This window comes from Meleagris gallopavo, chromosome 30 (genome assembly GCF_000146605.3).
Source record: "Meleagris gallopavo isolate NT-WF06-2002-E0010 breed Aviagen turkey brand Nicholas breeding stock chromosome 30, Turkey_5.1, whole genome shotgun sequence".
Classification (NCBI taxonomy): domain Eukaryota; kingdom Metazoa; phylum Chordata; class Aves; order Galliformes; family Phasianidae; genus Meleagris; species Meleagris gallopavo.
In genome coordinates, this window is record NC_015040.2 from 3656413 (window position 1) to 3669818 (window position 13406).

The 13406-nt window shown below is 58.3% G+C and overlaps 1 protein-coding gene across 1 annotated transcript in view; it reads right to left on the bottom strand.

The window, feature by feature from the left end:
* Positions 1 to 1073: 1073 nt before the first annotated feature.
* Positions 1074 to 13406, bottom strand: part of MAST3 (microtubule associated serine/threonine kinase 3) — a gene marked incomplete at its 5' end in the record, with an annotated part of 15763 nt that continues 3430 nt past the window's right edge. The window contains 27 exon segments of the mRNA XM_031557088.1: positions 1074 to 1864; positions 1867 to 2133; positions 2211 to 2392; positions 2606 to 2742; positions 2876 to 2998; positions 3090 to 3316; positions 3397 to 3597; positions 3738 to 3958; positions 4086 to 4240; positions 4350 to 4459; positions 4733 to 4855; positions 5033 to 5134; positions 5240 to 5405; positions 5494 to 5626; positions 5718 to 5856; positions 6059 to 6267; positions 6491 to 6576; positions 6664 to 6731; positions 7151 to 7283; positions 7366 to 7467; positions 7547 to 7756; positions 8072 to 8147; positions 9121 to 9278; positions 9593 to 9671; positions 10343 to 10363; positions 10509 to 10581; positions 10740 to 10828. Of these exon segments, the coding sequence (XP_031412948.1) occupies positions 1242 to 1864; positions 1867 to 2133; positions 2211 to 2392; positions 2606 to 2742; positions 2876 to 2998; positions 3090 to 3316; positions 3397 to 3597; positions 3738 to 3958; positions 4086 to 4240; positions 4350 to 4459; positions 4733 to 4855; positions 5033 to 5134; positions 5240 to 5405; positions 5494 to 5626; positions 5718 to 5856; positions 6059 to 6267; positions 6491 to 6576; positions 6664 to 6731; positions 7151 to 7283; positions 7366 to 7467; positions 7547 to 7756; positions 8072 to 8147; positions 9121 to 9278; positions 9593 to 9671; positions 10343 to 10363; positions 10509 to 10581; positions 10740 to 10828 (4213 nt within the window).

A 13406-nucleotide genomic window follows, 5' to 3' on the forward strand; every position in this document is an offset into this window, starting at 1 on the left:
CATGAGGATCGCAGCCCCTCGCCCTCCTCCAGCCCCCGCCCGGCCCCAGCCACTTCTGCAGAAGGCCGCAGGCCACAGCAAGTCCCAAGTAACAATTTAATGCCACGTAAAACTCCGCAGTGTTAACAGCAAGGCCGGTGCTTGGCCCTTCCCAAGGCAAGGCCCTGTTTGCTTTCACCACTTTTTCCGTTAAAAAACCCTTTGCGAGGCCGAAGCGGAGAATCGTGAGGTAAAATGAGCGGGAATGCTGTGGGAAAGGCCTCACGTGTGCTGAGAATCCAGTCGGGAACGGGCCCACCAAATCCAGTCAGAAATGAGCCCTCAGAATCCTGCCAGGAATGGGGTTTGGTGGGGTTTGGTGGTTGATGGAAGAACTGGGGGGTTGATATGGGGTTTTTGTTCTAGTTTTTGTTAAAAAAAAAAAATTGAAATAGTGGTTTTTCACAAAATGCACCTGCGCATGCCCAAAGATACATCACAGCAGATTGTAAAGTAAACCTAAAAATGCCATTATTTGTATTAAATTGCTGAACCCCCAGCGTGGTGGGGCAGGGTGAGCTTTTCTTCCCCAGTCCCATCCCACTGGGGAAAGCCAATGGAGTGGGCTCAGTGGTTTGGGTTTTTCTCAGAAGGAACTGTAATAAAAATTTAAACCTCTCCATCCACCACATGATAATAAAACAAAGTGTGTGGCCCCTGCCATGCTGCCCACCAGGATGCTGGGGTTTGGAGCATTTTCCTCCAGAGTAGGGAGGCACCGAGGGGATTTATGGGGATGGAGGCGATCCTGGATGCAAATCATAGAATCATAAAGGTTGGAAAAGACCACTAAGATCATGTAGCCCAACCCCCTGTCTACAGAGGGGAACCCTCAGCTTCAGTGCTATCCAGAAAACCGCCTTACAACCACCTTTTGGGTGCTTTTCCAGCTGAAAGTGAGCAAATGTGGAAAAAAGCTGGTGGTTCTTCAGGTTAGAAAACATTGTGCCATGGGGCCAGGGGCTGGGAAATGCACAGAAAAGGTTGGGATGGCTTGGACCCTGCAATGCCTTTTAGGTTATAAAAGTAATAAATTAGTTTGGAGTAGTTCTGAGTATTTGCGTCGAGTCCTTTCTTTACAGTGTGGGCCTCACCAGGGGAACACCACTGCAAAAACATGAGCATCTCTCCGGGAGCACAGAAGTCGCACCTCCAGGTCGCAGTGCGTTAAATCCCATGGAGCCACGTGCCCAGGCTGGCTTTTAGGGGATGTCCCGTGCTGACAGCCCCGGGGAGGCCCTGTCCCCACAGGTCCGGTGCTGCCGGCGGCCGTCCCGCCATGGCACAGCGATGCCAGCAGAGCCATCAGTGCCCAACAGGTGCAGTGGGTAGGAGCCCTGGCACTGCCAGCCCACCGGCTCCTGCTCGTCACCCTCTGAGCCCTGCACTGCGATCTGCGGCACCCGGCCGACCCTGGGCTCCACGCAGCCCTCGCCCTGCCCTGTGTCGCTCTTGGCACCGTCCTCACTGCCCGGCTCATCAAAGCTGACTTCTTGTACAGCCTCCTGCTTCTTGAAGGAGTCGCGGCGCTCAGAGAGGTTCAGGCGCCGCATCACCACCATCTCCTGCTCTCCCTGCCGCCAGGCTGCCACATGGCCGTGCTCCCCGGAGTGCACCGAGCCGGGCGCTTCGCCCTCCCCCAACACCTCCCCAGTCCCATCCCGTGCAGGCATCTCCGGCCCCAGCTTGCGGCTGCCCACGCTCTTCTTCTCCGCCAGGTAGGTTGCCATCTTCTCTGCTGACTGCACGCGCTTGAGGAGGGGTGAGCGGGGGCACTCGGCGCTGCGTGGCCGCGGCCCCTGCCGCACAATGGTGGGGGGGACAGCGTCTTGCCTTGGAAGGGATGGGTGGTTTTGGGGTGTCCGGGCAGCAGCGGGGAAGGGGACCTCTGCGGGGACGTGGGCCGCGGGGCACAGGTGGGTGTGCAGGCCAGGGGTGAGGGCGGGATGCTGCTGGTGGACTTGCGGCGTCCCACCTTGTAGCGCTGACCGCCCAGCTTGGGGGCCAGCCCGTGCAGGGTGCTGGGCCGCACGTGGCCAGCTGGAGACGTGGGGGTGCTGGAGGAGGGAGAGGTGCTCTGTGGGGACACCGCATCTGCCACAAAAAAGAGAGAGAAAAGTCACTAGCGGGGATGTCACCAGCCCCGAGCCCGTGTGTGGTGGCCACAGTACCTGGGGGCAGGTCCGGAGCGGGGCTGCGGCAGGGCGTCGTGGGACCTGGGGACAGGCTGTGCGTAGGGGACTCTGGGAGGCTCTCACTCGAAGACAGTGAGTGGTGGAGGCCGGAGGAGAAGCTGCGACTGGTGTGCAGGACCGTAGACTGCTTGGAGATCTTCTTGAAAAGGGATTTCCTCCTTGCGAGGGAAGAAAACGCATGGGAAGATTTGTCACAAACAGCAGCGACAGGCAGGGACACTGCTTGGAGCCACTGATGCCAGCAGACCCGCATTGGATGTGACCAGACCCTGTGGTACTGCAGAACCAAAGCATCCACCCCTTCCTGGTTGCGTTCCAGCTCCAGGACATCCAGGACACACGTGCCATTTTATCCCCCTGTTTCTGCCCACCTGTCCTGGCTGTCCCTTTTCCTGCTCTTCTTGCTCCTTCGGGCCATCCTTGTCTTGGAGCTGTTTTTCCGGGCGGGGCCAATTTTAATGGAGGTGTTCTCCAGGGCGGTGGTCCTCAGGGCAACCTTATTGCCACTCTGAGGACAGAAAAGAGCTCAGTGAGCATGCTGCACTCAAGCACCAGTGTTCAACTTGCTGCTTGTGCTCGATGCACCAGTTTCAACAGCTGCATGCAGGTCCCAAGCGCATCGCAGCAGGGCAAGCACCCACCTTCAGCAGCAACTCCACGACGTCCCGGTGCACCAGGCCCAGCACTGACTCCCCATTCACGTGTGTGATGAGATCACCCGCTCTCAGCCCTGCTTCCTGTGCAGGACTCCCTTCTTCCACGCTCTGGAAGGGAATGGCCAGGGTTTTGTTTGGACACAGCCCATACCTCCCACCCTTGTGTCCCATCAATGTCACCAGTCCCCGGGCCACTTACCCAGACCATGTGGTGCACAGCGTAGACATCACTGTCCCCCATGTACACGCGGATGGCACGCAGCGTGAAGCCGTACCTCTTGCCTGAGCTGTGGATGATGATGGGGGGCTTCAGGCTGGTGATGGCCAGGGAGGAATCCCGGCTCGGGGACGAGTCGCGGGAAGAGGGGTTGGATGAAAGCGAGTGAGGGGAGATGGGGCTCATGAGGGCCCCGCTGCTGAAGTCATCTGCAAGGAGAAAGAACGAGATGGCTTGTTCCAGGGAAGCCACATGGCAGCCACCGTGGCCATAGATGGCTACCACAAACCTGATGTGATGATGAGGGACAAGGCTGAGACAGAAGCAGATTTGGGCACTCGGCTGCCCGGTGAAGCTCTTGGCCTCTCCACGCCATCCCTCTGGCTGCTCAGCCGGCGGCTGCTGCCTGGCTCCAAGCCTCGTGGAGCTGAGTTCTTGGTGCCGGTGCTGTTGCTCCGCAGGCGGATGCGGTTCAGACTGACGAGATCAGCTGCACAAAGGGAGGAGGAACAGGGAGCTGAAATGGCCAAGGATGGCGGTGGCCCTTTGGACCTTCTATAGGGTGCAGGAAGGCATGGAGAAAACACCCCACACTGTTAGGAAACCTGGCTGCCCCCAAAACCTGCGCACCAGATAGCGATGAGGTCTTCACCCCAGAGTCAGGGTCTCCCAGCACAAATTTGGGTCGCTCCGGCTTGGCTGAGGCCACACAAGGGCTTTCATCTTCTGAGGAGAAGGCAAACTTGGGCATGGTGTCCAGGCTGTAGGTGCTGGTCAGGGCAGCAGGGCTGCGGCTGCGCTCGTGCTGGGCAGTGTACGGTGTGGAGCTGCAGGATGTCCAGGACCGCAGCCTGCGGGAGGGAGCCAGAGGGCTCAGGGCACCCACGCATGGGCAAGGAGGTGGTGCTGGATCCCTCCTGCACCCCTGCACACATCTCATCAACAGCAGCTCACATGAGTCCCTGTCTCACCACTCACCGGGGCTCTGCGCCCGATGGCCGGTTCTTGTCCTCGTCACCCGAGTGGCGGTCCCACCGCTCTGCCCTGTCCTCCTTGTCCTCGCTGTGGCTCCGATCAGAAGATGAGAGGCTGAGGTTGGAGTGCGTGGCCAGGTACTCGGAGCTGCTGTACACCTGGGGAACAGGTGAGTGGTTGGAATGGAGTGGCAGCAGGGGGCTGTGGCTCGCAGGATGGGCACCTTGTTACCACCCCACTGGGGTCTTAGGGGACAGATCCAAGCACCTTGCTGAAGCGGTGGGAGCAGGAGGAGAACTGGCCAATCTCCACAGATGATTCCTCATCATTGGTCTCTTCGTCTTCCGAGTCCAAGTGCCGGTACCTCTCGGATCGAGCTGAAAGCAAAAGCCCCAGTGGTGAGGGGACAGGACGTGGAGGTGTGTCGTGGCTGACAGCCCAGTCCTGAACCCACAAATGTTTTGGGATGAGAAATCAATACTTTCGCTAAGGCTGAGCAGTTCTGGAAACAGAATTACATCTGTTTTTGTGACTTAGTTCAGGGCATAAAATGCCCAACTTCACCCTGGAGATTTTCATCTCCTGCTGCAGCATCCTTCCTGCAGTGGGGACAAAGGATGACAGGGACAAGGGGACGGAGGCGGCCTCACTGTCGAAGTAGCTGGTGTCGTCCTCTGACTCCAGCTGTGGGATGAACTCCGCTTTCTGCCGCAGGAGCCCGTTCCAGTCCAGGTGGAGGAAGAAGGCATGGTGCTTCACCTCGTGCGCACCCCCTGGCAGGCAGAGAAACCTGCATTAGGGGGTCCAAGTGTCCTTAGTACCGCAGGACACCCTTCAGCTTCAATCACATGCAAGCAAATCAGAGAACCACAGAATGGTTTGGAGAAGCCTTGAGCACTGCTCAGTCTGGACCCATTTTGAGCCCCACCTGCTGCCCCTGGCACACGTACCGGTGCCCAGGCGCTCGAGCGGGCACTGCCTCAGCAGCCGTGTGATCAGGTCCTGAGCATCAGCAGGAAGAGCCTCATCGCCCTCTGGCCACATGATTTCATCTGCAACAGAAGGGAAAGTGACATGGAGCCCTCTCTGTGCTGGGAGCCATGGATGGGGCCGAGGGGCTCGGGGGCCGGGGGATAAGCAAAGCAAGCAGTGCTCACCGCTGATCACCTGCCCGAAGAGCTCCTCAGGGGTGTCCCCAAAGAAGGGGACACAGCCCACAAGGAATTCATACAGGATGATGCCCATGGCCCACCAGTCGACGGGCTTCCCGTAGCCCTGGATGAGGATGACTTCGGGCGCGATGTACTCCGGTGTGCCGCACACCTGCATCCGAACCAGACGTTGGAATCTCTGCAACAACCTGTGCAATGGGCCCCAAGCCGGTTCTGGGTCCCGGTGACCACCCTCGTACCTGCTTGTCCATGAACTCCCTGGTGTCCTTCTCCATGTGCCCCTCGTAGAGGTTGGTGGTCATGTTCATCAGGCCAATCTTGGACAGCCCAAAGTCTGTCAGCTTTATGTGGCCCATGGAGGTGATGAGCAGGCTGTAAGGAAGGCACCACCTCACTGCCTCTGGCCGGGACCAGGCCCGCTCCCAGCCCAGCCCAGCCCCTTGGTGGGCCCCAGTGCCCTCACTTGTCAGGTTTGAGGTCTCGGTGCACAATGCCGTAGTTATGGAGGTATTCCAGTGCCAGCACAGTCTCAGCGAAGTACATCTTCGCCATGTCCACGGGCAGCGGGCCCATGTTCTTCAGCAACGTGGCACAATCCCCACCTGTGGAAACACTGCTGCTGATTGCAGGGCAGAAATGTTCACCTGGAGGAGGGTGGGTACCACCTCCATCGAGGCGGGACTCAGAACAACAGAAGTGCTTCCACCCGTTCCCCAGACATCAGGATGGCATCCTCAGCGCTCCTCGGGGTCCCTCCTCTCACCCCCCACTGGTGCCATTGATGTCCCCAAACCCCCTTCTCACCTTCCACATACTCCATCACCATACAGAGGTGTCGCTTCGTCTCGAAGGAGCAGAACATGCTGACCACAAAGGGGTTCTCTGCGAAAGTGAGGATGTCCCTCTCCACAAACACCTGCTGGATCTGGTTGCGCAGGATGAGGTTCTGCTTGTTGATCTTCTTCAAGGCAAAGCGCTGCCGCGTCTCCCTGTGCCTCACCAGGTACACGGCCCTAGGAAAGAGTGAGCAACCAGACCTCAGAATGTGGTCTCCAACCTCCAGGACAACCCCACAGCGCCGCGGGGCTTGGATGGGCAGCAGGTAGGGTCAGAAAGGTGCAAATGCCACACTTATGGGCTTTGGAGATGTTTGCAGGAGGAGGCAGGCTAGAAATAGGAGCATGCTGCCATGCGGTCTGCTCGCTGTGGAGCAGGAGGGATGCTGTGCCAGCTCACCCATAGGCTCCATTGCTGATCAGCTTGATGGTCTCAAAGTCGCCCTCACAGGGCTTCCTCCGAGGAGCACTGACCGACTGCTGGCTCTGAGGAGACACAGAAGGGTTTGAATGTGTCTGTGTGTGCTGGAACCCCACAGGGCTTTGCAGGTCCAGAGGTGGGGCTGTGCTCACCTCACAGGCATCGTCGTTCTCAGGGGTGATGGTGTTCCCACTGTCAAAGTGGTCCAGCTGGACCATCTCTGCAGAGGACAGAGACCGTATTCACATTCATCCTGCTCACATCCCTTTGTGCCAAAAGAACCCCCCGGCCACCACCCGCCCTCCCACATCAGGGATCCCACGGGGGTTTAGCTGCATGCTTGGTGCAAGCTATCGTAGGCAGAAATTCAGGTCACAGCATTAGGAGGTTAAGCATGAGGCCAAACATTTACATAATTCTCTTTTTCCCATAGTCATTCCCCATAGTGTTCCTCGGGGATTATGGTTTCCCCAAAGCCTTGGCTTCCTATGGATTAAGTGTTCTTCCGATTAATCTGCTTTGCGGAACATGCCAGGAGCAGTAACAAGCAATGCTGGGCTGGCTGTAGGCTTGGCTGTCATCCTGGTGTTGCAGCCCCCAGAGCCCACGGCCCACAGACCCTGCCCAGCAGCCTCCTACCCTCCAGAGGGTCCTTGACGAGCCCCAGCTGGCTGATGATGTAGCGGGGAATGTCGGTCTTTATGCCCTGACCAACTTTGGCGTGGCCCTCAGCAGCTTCCAGGAGATGATAGAACTCCTCAGGGTCAAACTCCTAGGTGGGGAAAATGAAGCGTGGTCAGGGAGCAAAGCCAAAGCGTCCCTCCAAGCACTGCAGGACTGCTGCTGCGTCTTACCAGGCACTCCAGAAGGCGAGCAGGACGGGAGATGATTATCAGCAGCTTCCTCACCAGCTGGTCAATGAACTTCACTTCCTCGCTCTCTGAACGCTCCTGGGCCTGCCAGAAAGGGAACAGAAGCTAGGAGTCACCGATGGCCTTGGGAGACGGCGCTGAGCGGAGAACTGCCCCCACTCACATCTCTCAGCATCTTCTCGAGCTTCTCCTGCAGCTCCATGAAGTAGCGAGAAGTGATGAGGGCCCCCTGGGATTTGGCCAAGCAGTCGCGAGCCAGCTCGATGATCTGGTGGTGGATGAAGCCCAGCACCCCGTCGGCCAGAGGCAGAGTGCTGCTGGAAGAGAAGTTCCTGATCGTGTCCTGCAGGCGCTCCTCCATCTGGGCTGTAGCCTGCAAGGCAGGAGGGATGGTGACGATGGGGCTCATGTCCCCGTGCCCCCTGCCTCCTGCAGCCCCAAACCCCGCGTGTGCCTCACCCAGACCCCGCTGCCACCACCTGCTCATGCTCCGACAAGGACTCCAGAGAAGGTGTGGCATTTGTGATGATGCAGAACCACACGGTTCACTCCCATGTCTCCAGTGACCCCCAGCACCCCCATATCTATTCATGCATTCTATGTTCCAGCACAGAGAAGTGATTTTTCTGCAGAAGCTGCCCGGGTGCTGTGGGGGCACTGATGCTGCCATCCCCTCCGTGGCCATTACCTTGGGGAACCGCTCCTTGTAGACGTGGTTCATCATCACGACCTCGTTATCAAATGTTCCACTCGTCCGCCCAGGGCTGTGAGGAGGAAAATGGAGGAAAAGCCTGGTGAGTTATGAATCCAAAGCATTTAGAAGCATGCAAATAGCTCCTGCCCCCAGAGGAGCTCGTTGTTCCCATGTCACGAGCTGTTAGAGACTGTGCAAGCAGAGCTGTCAGCCTTGGGCCAGGACTTCTAGCAGTGCTGGGATCACCTGCATGGCTGGAGTGTCCTGGGGTCCCCCCACCGCACACCACCAACACCAGCAGCTCACTCCTTCCCTAGCTTTGGTGTTTCCACCCTGTGCGGAGGCTGCCAGCTGTTCCTACAGGGCTGGGCAGTGCTGGGCTCCTGCAGACCCAGCTCTTCAAACCCAAGTCCCTGGAAAAGCCTCTGGCGTTTTGAGCCCTGGCCACCAGTGCTGCATTAGTCACTTGGCTTCCACCAGCGAGCTCATCCACCACTTCCTCTCATGCCACAGTTTGTGCTTCAGCCCCTGCCGTGATGTCTGGGACACAGACAGCAACAACGCAGCCACTGGAGGGCTGCCTGGGCTGCAGCCAAGCACGACGGGAGAGCATCCGCAGCCATCCTGGCGCCCATGATCTGGTGCTGGGATTGCCCTTTTGGCAGCCCGCAGCACAGAGAGCCCAACCAAACCCCAGCTGCCCCGCAGCGGACATGGGAACGTTCAGAAAAAGGCTTCCTGCACGGACAGGTTGCTAACTGCTCATGGCAGAAAAGGGCTATTTTGGAACAAATCCCACTTTCTCCAACCTCAGCCCATGGAATCTCACCCTTAGGCATTCTCTGACACATCCCAGCAGCCACACACTACCAAAAAAGCGGAGCCTAGTGTGCCAAAGCGCGGAGTTTTACCACTATCCCTGCCAGGGAAAAAACTGCATCGGGGTCAGCGCCAAGGGTACGTCCAAGCAGGACCGTAATGTCACAGAACAGCTCACGAGAAGATGGCAAGCAGGACCTGGTTCATGTGGGTGGTCTCTGTACCTCAGGCTCCGGGATCGTGGGCGCAGACAGGGCGAGTGCCGCCCCTCCTCATCCGTGACGCTCTCAGTGCTGCGGAAGTGTTTGGAGAGGAAATGCAGCTCATCGGGGGTGGGCTGGTATGGCAGCTGGTGCAGCCGCTCCTGGGAGGATGAGGATGACTGGAAGGAAGGACAGATGCGGGTGGTCAGTATATGGGACAGAACCTCGCAGGCAGCGGGGTGGGAAGCAGCAAACCCTCCAGGAAAATCTGCCTTGAAGATCCTAGTAGACTGGAAACTGGGCAGCACGCAGCGTCGCTCTGCCTGCACCTCTGCACGCAGTGTGTGCAACCAAAAGCCCCCAGCCCAGCTCCGTACACTGACCCCAGTCCTGGCTGCCCATCACACCCAGGCAGCTCTCGCCCTTCTGTGCATGGCCAAGACGTGCAATGGGATGCAGCAAAGCTCCTTCGTGCAGAGGGAATGCGCCTTACCGAGACGGTGGAGCTGGGGGTGTTGGTCCCATAGCCAGATGAGGGGAGCGAAGCCAGTGACCACCTTCTGCCATCAGCCCTGCAAGCACAAAGATGTCTGTGGCATAGTGGAAAAAGCAGGTGAATGCAAATACAGAAATAGCATCAGAACGATAAGGATGGGAGAGAGGACTTCTGTTTGGCCGACTGGGAGAGCCCTGGAGTATCTTGCCAGGATGGACTGAAAGTTGGTTCCCCTGTGGTGGAGGCACTGCAGGAGCAGGGAACCCAAAGTGACAGCAGCTGCAGCCCCTGCTCGGCCCAATGCTGCACAAGAGGCTTTGTTTGCAAAGAATAAGAAAAAAGGAGAATCGTATTTTTAATGGGAGCACAATTCTGGCTTTAGAGACTAAGAGAAATCAAGATTTCTCAGCACCATGCAGAAAGTACACGGGGATCAGAGCCTGGCTATAAACAGGAAGGCCGACACTCGCACGCTGGCGAATGCTTCCTCTTGGATGAGTTTCCAACAGAACAGGTCACAGCACTGCTTCCCATGCGTGCAGGATGCGGGGCACAGAGCACAGACAAGGGCAGGCGATGTGCTGGCTGCTGCACTGTGGAACACTTCCAAAGCCCTTCGGCTTTTTGCTCCAGTTCGAGCGTGAAAATTAAAACTAAGCCTGCAGCTTTTTTCCATGAGCCAATCCATGGGTGAATGACACCACTGCAGCTCCCCTTGGCGCAGCCCTTCTGTCCCCCATCACTTGCCTGTCAGTCCGAGGAGCGTGGCTGGAGGGCAGCGGGACACACCGGTCACAGCAGCAGGGAAATCAGAACCGGAGCAGAAATCAGGGAGGAAAAAATAATAATCGTGAAGGCCAACAGAACAGCCCCAATCCACGGGTTGAGATGATCAGTGGGAGGTGGAGCTCACCTGCGGGCGAAGGGGAAGTTGATGGAGGTGCTGGCGGAGAAGTTGCGAGGGCTGTCCAAGGGGCTGCTCCCAGCTGTGAGGAGAGGGAGAACTGGGTTCACTGAGCACCTGGCATTCCCTCAGCCACCCCTCAGCCCTCTGGGAAAAGCCATTGCATGCCCAGGCAGTGCCACAGTCCCTTACTGGGGTGACCCTGGGCGATGCTCAGCCTGGCCTCAGCATTCCCCTCACCTGTGGGCACTGAGAGTGGGGAGAGAGGGCGCGAGAGGGTTGGAGATGGAGTCCCCACCACCAGGCTCTTCCTGTTGCTGCTTCGGCAGCTGGAGAAGGAAAAGAAAAAGCGATTCATTTGGGGAAGTGGAAGATGGGCAGGGCTGGGAGGCTTGGACGTGGGCAGCCCTGCTGCAGCTCGTCCGACTTGCAGCAAGGGGACACGGCTGCTGTCACCACATCGATTACAGACCTCTTGCCCCCAGGAAGATCACATCCCCAGCACAGCACAGGGCGGCTGGGGTTATTTTTGGAGCAGAATCGTCTCAGTGAGGTCCCACTTCTGGTTTTGGCCCACGGGGAAGAAAGATGCATGTGGGGCCGTTGGGCAAGAATAGAAAAAAGGATCTAAAAGGAGGAAGCGATGGAAATGCCAAGCTGCCCCGGGCCACGCCAGCCCTGCTGCATGGCATGGAAAATGCCCCCAGTTGACTTTGCTGAGTGGGAATATCCCCGTGCAGAGCAGAATCTGAGGACAGCTTGTGTACACATGAGAGAGATGCGTGGGTTCTTAATGCCAGACCAAGGACGGATCCCCACGAAAATGTCAGCGCAGCCGAGAGCCGCGTGTGAGGCAAGTAGGTCACACTGCGGTTCGTGTGAGCGCTTCCTCCACCTGTGAATCCTGCACGGGTGGTGCTGAGCTGCATCGCTGAGCTGGGAACCCCGTGGCTGCTGCCCAAAAAAGACAGGGACCGACGCCAGGCACAGGACAAACCCCGCTCCGAGGGGTCCTGCACGGGTCCCACAGACATGAGCGAGCGGCAGGAACGGCATCGGGCAGTTCTACAAGAGATGCCGGCACTGCTGGAGCAGCACAGGCAGCGAGGGGGGGCTCTGGCAGGAAAGGGTTGACTTAACCCTGCGTTCAGAAGCACTTTTTTGCATCCTCCCCTCAGCGCAGCAGCTCGGGCTCTTTTGCTCAGCCAGCACGGGGAGCACCGCAGCAGCTCGGCCTGCCCCTCTGTTTGCCTTTGATCTGCTCATCCCCCTCATGCAAAGGGTCCCTGGGGCCAGCAGCTGCTGGCACAGGCAGCCCCGCACGCTGCACTCGGAGATTTCATTTTGGAAGTGAAAACAAACCTTCAGCTAAGCAAGTTCCAGTAATCGTGACACAGGCAGAGGCTGCTGTTTCCTGTTTCCGCGCGCTCCACCCTCGTGCTGCAACAACCATCTTGCACCACTGCTCTGCCTGTGCACAAACCCAGCTGCTTCCCGGCCTCCCGGGCACAAAAGCAGGAGTTCCCACTGGCAGGAGCCGAGGCTGTGCTCCAGCCCATGCTGCCTCCAGCACTAATTGTGAGCTTGGTACATTTTTACCAAAAATGGAGTGGAAAATTGCAGTCAGCATCTCCAGAACCACTGTGTGTGGGGACACTGAGCGGAGCATCCCCACAGCCACCCCGGCCCCATCGCCATCCCAAACTGTGCCAAAGGATGTGGGGGGGGAGGGTGACAGCAGCAGTGACATCCCGGCTCCCACGGTGCTCATGGTGCTGTGAGGTGGCACTGTGATATTTGTGGGGATGGGGAAAGCTGCGGGGACAACACAGCACATTTGGGGAGAGACCAGAGAGTCCATGGGTGGACCCTTGCAGGACAGCAGGACATCAGAGCCAGAAGGCCCAAAGCACACAGAAAGACACATAGCCCTCGTGCTCTCCGTGCCCTGGGAGGAAAGATTCATTTGCAGTGAGACAAATTGCCTGTAACGCTGAACCAGGCAGCTGCACCCAATGTTTCTGCACCGCTGCCCAGCGTGATTTCATCTCCATGGCACGCTGGCTGCACCGAGCGGGGCTGTGTCCCGACATGGAGCTGCATGGGGGATGCAGAACGGGCCAACGGAACCCCACATCCTCCTGATTAGGGCCTGTGTTTATTTCTCTATTGGCTCTGAAATAAAGCAGCCTAAAGAGACGGCCTTGCACCACAACACGGTGGTGCCTGTGTCCCTGCGCTGCTGTTTCCCATTGGTAAATGTGGATCCGGTGCCCACTGTGCCCACAGGTGTGCTCTCAGCACTGCAGCCCCCCACCAAATCACACCCTGTACGTCCTGTCCTGCCTGCTGGAACACACAGCAGGCTACTCCTCGATGTAGATTTTAGGAATCCCAATGAATGAAGAGCAAACCCTCAGTGCCACGGGGCTGCATGGCGCACACAGCCCTGCACCGCGCCGCCTGGCTCCGTTCGCTAAGCAACCACGGCACCACACTGCATCCCACGGCTGTGCTATGGGACAGCCACCATGGGGACACCTCCCCTCAGCCCCACGCCGTGCTAAACACCACTTCTTTGTGTTCAGCTGTGGATTTCACAACAGCCTTGGCGCCGGGACCTGAGCCCAGCAGGGTGGTGATGCCCCACTGCCTGCCCATGGCACCGTGGTGCCTGCGGTACCCGCAGCTCTGCAGCTGTGCAGCTCTTTGCATCGTGCAGAGCCCCGGGGTCCCTCACCCAGCTCCGAAGCAATGCCCCCCATTGCTGTGCTGTGTGCCCGAGGCAGCCATCTCCCCCGCGCTGCACAGAGCTCCCCCTGCATGCACAGCCCACCCCTCTGTGTGTAATGTGTCACTCAGGGCCCCAAGCCGTGCACCCCCGGGGTGCAAACCTTGGCACAACCC